Consider the following 5673-nt stretch of genomic DNA (forward strand, 5'->3'; position numbering starts at 1 on the left):
ATTTCAACATAATATGCTGGATTATGGAGTTCTAACACACAAAAAGTTCTAGCATAATATGCTGGATTATTGAGCTCCAGCATATAAACTTCCATTATATTATGGTGGAACTCTAGCACATTATGCGGGAATCTCATATGTAAAACATTTAAACTCCAGCCTATTATGTTGGAATTTTTCCGAATTTTTAAGCGTGTTTTCATTCAGATTTTAGGGCTATTATTTAGGAATTAGCCAATACTTATTTTTTCCTGAAAATTTGAACTAAAAATTTTAGTTTCAGGACATCTGTATCCTGAAAAATTGAACTGAAAAACTGAAATTCAAGACATATTGGTTAATGGTTAATTCCTAAATAACAGGCATTTAGAGTAGCTAACTAGTGTCATTTCTACTAGTTGATTTTTACAGGCGCAAGTGCACTAGTAGCCACTTTTAAACCTGCTATTTAAAATATATTCACTATTTACATTGTACTTAAAGATTAGTCAATTCCCCCAAACTTCAGGACTAAGTATCCTGAGCTGCTAATTTGGAATTCAGGACTTAGTGTCCCAATTTTTTGAACTATTAATTTAAAACTGCTAATTTAAAATTCAGGACATAAAATTCTAATTTCTAGACACAATATTCGAACTTTAGGACACAATGTCCTGAAGTTTGAACCTTGAGGTTTAAACTTCAGGATGCCGTGTCCTGAAGTTTGAGTGAATGTAGTAATCTTTAAATAGATTGTAAAATGTGAATATATTTTAAACAATATGCTTAAAAGTGACTACGAATTTTATTCATCCCTGTTGTAAAAATGACCACATAACTCATTTAGAGGCTGTATATGGCCTTCCAAATAATCACTCATATTGTTTCCTGCTACACGACCCCAATGGCACATTAGGATTTAATATATTCACTAGGTAGTGTACACAAAACTTGTAATTTGAGTGATGACTTTGAATATCTGTATATGCTCTCATTACTTACTTTTATTTCTTCTCATTACAAACAAAGAAGAAATAAAAATGTAAGAAAAAACAGATTAGTCAGTCTTTGAGTCAACCTTGCTGAAAACAATGGAGCTTTCTACCAAAAAGTAATTCAGAAAATTGCATGTAAAAAAAACTTGAACAGGGGAGGAGCACGTCTCTTGGCGTAATTGTTTGACCACAAGCTGCCTAAATGCTACTGCTAAATAGAAAGTAGTAATACAATATGTTTACCATATTTATCAGTGCAGAGTCTAAGATGATCTTACTAAACAACGGACGAGAAAATAGAACTTGTCAAAGTGAAAGAGGTGCTTCCTAACCCGATATACATGTATACTGTACAAAGTTGCAGCCAGCGTCACCAAGAGGAAAGATAACATGATTAACTTCCAAAAATCCTGAAAAAGAAATGCAGCAGAAGAAACAAGTTAAAACACAATTCAAGTATGCAATCACAGGAATGAATATTTAACACTGGAAAAAAATTGTAGTACTACTGGTTTTTTCCTATTGGTTGGATAAAAAAGTATAATCAACAGCTGTTATGAATCAAGTATATGTGATACTTATGCAGAGTGGTCAGGGTTATAGAGTTAACAACGAAATAGACATACATTAGTATGATAATACAAAGGCTTCAGTACAATGCAATGATCAATACCTGGGGATTGGATATAATTATGCCCGACAGATAAGTCATCAATTCCAGAACAGACTGTAGTGAGTTTTGAACTCCGCCTACCACACAGCGATCACTTTCACCTACATGATCCTGTCCAAGTCCAGAAACGAAGATAAGATTATGTAATCCGCAATCAAGAAGAATGAACAAGATGACGAATATTCAACTATCCATACCTGCATTTGCTGAATGACCGATAAGTCAAACATCCACAAACCCAAGCGCGATGCAGCCACGCCAGCCATAAGCATAAATACCGATAGAAATTTCTTATGGACCCATATCGAGGCTGCACATACCAACAGGCAAGTCCACTGCACAAGCAATAGACTATAACCAACTTTAAAAATCAACAAGATTCAACGATTACTCTGTATTTCTGCTGGGAAATTTTTATCATATCATATATTCATACAGCTTTTGGCTTCTTCATTATTTACTACTGCAGTTGATACCTGGGACCATATTGACCAAAGACCGCTTCGAAGTGTTGAAATATGTGATTCTAAGATGGGGTAGAGGAATGTTGCAGCTATCCCTATTGTTGCGCTTACTCCACGTGCAATTCCAATGACATATGCAGGAATTCCCTCCCATTCCAGCATAGCAGTCATTAATGTTCCGAAGCTGTGGCACAAATTAGACAAAAACATATAAATATGCCCCGAGTGTAATAGCTTTAAGACATTTTACAAGAAAGTTAAAGTTCTTCTGTGTAGCTTTAAAACCTGTCTCAGGCAAAAACGCAAAACACCGCATCATCCAACCAGAATGCTGATACAGTTTCTAATTTCAAGGACGATCTATTGCGAATGATTTAAAATTCAATTGCATGAACAAAAAGGAAAAGAAAAAGGTTTCCAAAATAACCATAACTACAACGGTAACATCACTAAGCTTTACCTGAGTACGGTGAAAAAGAGTAAGGCAAGGGCCAGCCCTGGGAGGACTACATCTTGCTGCAAGTACACTTTCCATGCGCTAACGCAAGGTAATCTTGAGATTGACCCGACTATTTTCCTCCAACAATTTTCAGATTGTTCCAAGCCAACTCCATCTGAATGAAGCAAGTTTTTCTGTTCATGAGAAATAGAGGGGCTTAAATCCAAATGTGTTGGCGTAGATCTTGATGCCCTCCTCAGGCTGCTCTCACTTAGAGCTGGAATACCATTGTATACAGATGTAAGAAGCCAGTATTCTAAGCACACTGATATAACGTTCCAAAGTGCTAGAGTCATGGCTGATGCAGTTAGAGAAACAAAACTGATAATAAAACCAGTAATGACCGGGGCGAATAGCTTGCAAATCAAATCTATTCGTCTTATGACTGAATTCATCTTCGTTAGCTGCCCAGGAGGGTGGCCTTCTGATATTACGACTACCCTGCCAATAAAGTACATTTGTAAATGCCACCAAATAAGTTATGAATGAAAATTTTAAGAAAAAGAGGTCAGTCGAAACATTCAAATAGCTCACCATTCTCTTTCGATCAAGATGGTTCCGGCAAGAGTAGAAAGTACACCAATAGCTCCAGAGATATTAATTAAACTGACAAGTGAGATAAATGCCATAAAATTGGCAGATATCAAGTCTGCACGGATTAAAAGAGCGATTACGGCACCTCCAGCAACAATAAACGAGAGATTTTGGCTTAACAACCAAAGTTGGAGAACCTGCAATAGAGTGTGAGGATTCTATAGCTAATCAGAAGTAAATATTATGCAATCGATCTTGAAATGTTGTCTATTTTAGAATAGATCTTAATCAATCAAGTTCAGGGGCCTGTTAAGAAAGAATGAGGATCAAACCTTAACATATGTCAACCTATCCACCCACTGTCCAATGACGGGACCAAACAATGCCGTAGAAGCAGACTCCACCACACCATAAGCAGCCGTTAGGAGCAAAGAATCTGGCCAGACGTTGATCATGTACAAACCAACAGAGAATTCCCACATCCTGCAATTAGAAAAATATTCAGAAAATACTATGTTCCTATAACTGAATTTAACAACAATGATTGTAAAATCATTATGCCTTTCATGACATGAATCTTATGCTATATTATTATAAATTCTACAGTGGTACTCCGTAGCTCCCGAATCTGAATACCAAGAAAGTCACTGATGTAGACTAAATTGCACATCAATTTTGTAATTGCTAAAATGTCTTATACGCGCTGCACTGCCAAACTAAAAGTTAATTTCCATCGCGTCCATCCAGAAAAGGAATTATGATTCAACCAAGAATTAAATATTAGTTCCGTTGATTTTTTTTACACGAAAAGGTGACAGGGCTGAAGATTTAGGTGCAAACTACTCAAACATTGGGATAAGTGCACCTCATTTCTCAATTGTAAGAACACATTGTGAAAGTTTCCTGTAGAGAGGCTCCAATTTGTTGGGTGTCTGGTGTAGGAAATCAGAAATCAGTTCAATTCTAGTGACATCACATAAAAATTCAACCTTTTGTATAGAATGTAGAACTTCATAATTCATAAGAAACTGAAAATTTAAATATAAAAAAAACAATAACATACTCGGTATAATCCCATAAGTGGAGTCTGGGAAGGGCAGAGAGTACGTAGCCTTACCCCTACCTTCAGTGGCGGAGCCACCTTATAGGAAGGGGTGTCCACCTTATAGGGAGGGGTGTCAAATGATACCCCTTCTCGGAAAAAATACACTGTGTAGGTAGGTAAAAAAATAAATTATATATATATACTATGTATTAACTCACCTTAATTTCCTGGTATGTTTACTTTTATATATTTTGACACCCCTTAATCAAAATTCTAGCTCCGCCGCCGCCTACCTTATGCAGGTAGAGAGGTTGATGCCGTTTCCGATTGACCCTCGGCTCAAAGCAAGCATGCATAATCATAACAGTATAGAGAAAAGATATGCAGTAGTGAAAAACTAAAAAAAGCAGTAATAACAGCAAGATAATAGTAAAATCGAAACACAGCATCGCTAGATATTAATAGAAATATAACAATACGAAAATACGAGAACAAAACTACCAAAAAAAACAAAGAAAGGAAGCAAAGAACATCAGAACCAAATTGCACAACAATGAAAAATTTGACCAAAGAGCAATTCTCAAATCCAAATCTCAAAATTAAACTAGAAAAGCCAGAAAATAGAGTGCATAATTGTAACCTGGCACTCCATCTAGATAGGAAATGGCCAACATATAGATAATTGAGAAGAGCTGTTGGAAATGGAGTAGGGGTCTGATTGTCTTGGAAAATCAATGGCTCATTCAACATGCTCATATCTTTTTTGTCTGAAGCTGAATTCTTTGTAGTTTTCAAACCAGATAATTTTGGATTTCACCAATATAAAAATAGAAGTTGAGGGTTATGATTAGCTGTGAATCATATGCAGGAATTTAGATTTGATAAACTCTGAATTAAGACATAAAACGATTTCTGACCCTTCACCATTTCATGAATTATAATTAAATACAGTACTAACTAATGTTTTAGAGGTGCAAAACCCATAACCAGGCAATGCAGTTGAGTTCTGACTTACGACTTATTACGAGTCTAGAGAAGTAGTTGCGGAAAATGCCATTCGGCACGTGCACTGAATTGACGTGTGTCATTTCTTTCGTGTAAATTTTTATTGGATTTAACTTACTAAAAAAAATTATATGTTGATTTTTTTAAAATTATATTGTTAAATTTTCGACAGTACATTTTAACACTTTGTAGTATATACTTAATTTGGTTTGTTTTTCAAGTTATTAATTTCACTTAGCTGACGGACGTGATAGTACATGTACTTCCCTCTTAGACCTGATAGTAAAATTTTTTTATAATAATTTCACTTATAATCACGAAATTTATTTCAATAACAGATAAGTGATAAAAGTACCTTTTGTTACATTCAAGTAATCAAGTTTTACTCATTATAATGGTAACAATCATATAATCCATGAAATGGTGGGGAGTTTGGCTAGTAGTGGAGCTAGAGGAAAGAAGGTAACAGTATAAAATTG

At 35.3% G+C, this 5673-nt stretch overlaps 1 protein-coding gene across 3 annotated transcripts; it reads right to left on the reverse strand.

Moving 5' to 3' along the window:
• Positions 1-1058: 1058 nt before the first annotated feature.
• LOC104094877 (solute carrier family 40 member 2) lies at positions 1059-5188 on the reverse strand. 3 transcript variants are annotated; one of them, XM_009600894.4, is made up of 8 exons: positions 4830-5188; positions 3477-3627; positions 3145-3341; positions 2572-3051; positions 2124-2295; positions 1845-1982; positions 1648-1758; positions 1059-1384 (listed from the first exon to the last, which is right to left on the reverse strand). In XM_009600894.4, exons 1-8 carry the CDS (start codon positions 4943-4945, stop codon positions 1238-1240), a joined length of 1512 nt encoding a protein of 503 aa, XP_009599189.1. In that variant the 5' UTR covers positions 4946-5188; the 3' UTR covers positions 1059-1237. The 3 variants fall into 3 exon arrangements, with proteins under 3 accessions (XP_009599189.1, XP_009599190.1, XP_018625850.1); XM_009600895.4 differs by lacking the exon at positions 4830-5188 and adding an exon at positions 4408-4725; XM_018770334.3 differs by lacking the exon at positions 4830-5188 and having other exon boundaries at positions 3145-3259; positions 3477-3607.
• Between the last annotated feature and the right edge of the window lie 485 nt (positions 5189-5673).

This window comes from Nicotiana tomentosiformis, chromosome 10, assembly GCF_000390325.3.
Source record: "Nicotiana tomentosiformis chromosome 10, ASM39032v3, whole genome shotgun sequence".
NCBI classification, from domain to species: Eukaryota; Viridiplantae; Streptophyta; class Magnoliopsida; order Solanales; family Solanaceae; genus Nicotiana; species Nicotiana tomentosiformis.

What these genes read in the sequence shown, in the direction of transcription:
- LOC104094877 (XM_009600894.4), bottom strand. Translation starts at nt 4,945, where the DNA reads ATGAGCATGTTGAATGAGCCATTGATTTTCCAAGACAATCAGACCCCT. An exon ending in CTATCTAGATGGAGTGCCAG is followed by an intron (nt 3,628 to 4,829) that starts GTTACAATTATG and finishes TTCTAATTGCAG; the next exon opens with GATGTGGGAATTCTCTGTTG. An exon ending in CTCTTTTTCACCGTACTCAG is followed by an intron (nt 2,296 to 2,571) that starts GTAAAGCTTAGT and finishes TTTGTGCCACAG; the next exon opens with CTTCGGAACATTAATGACTG.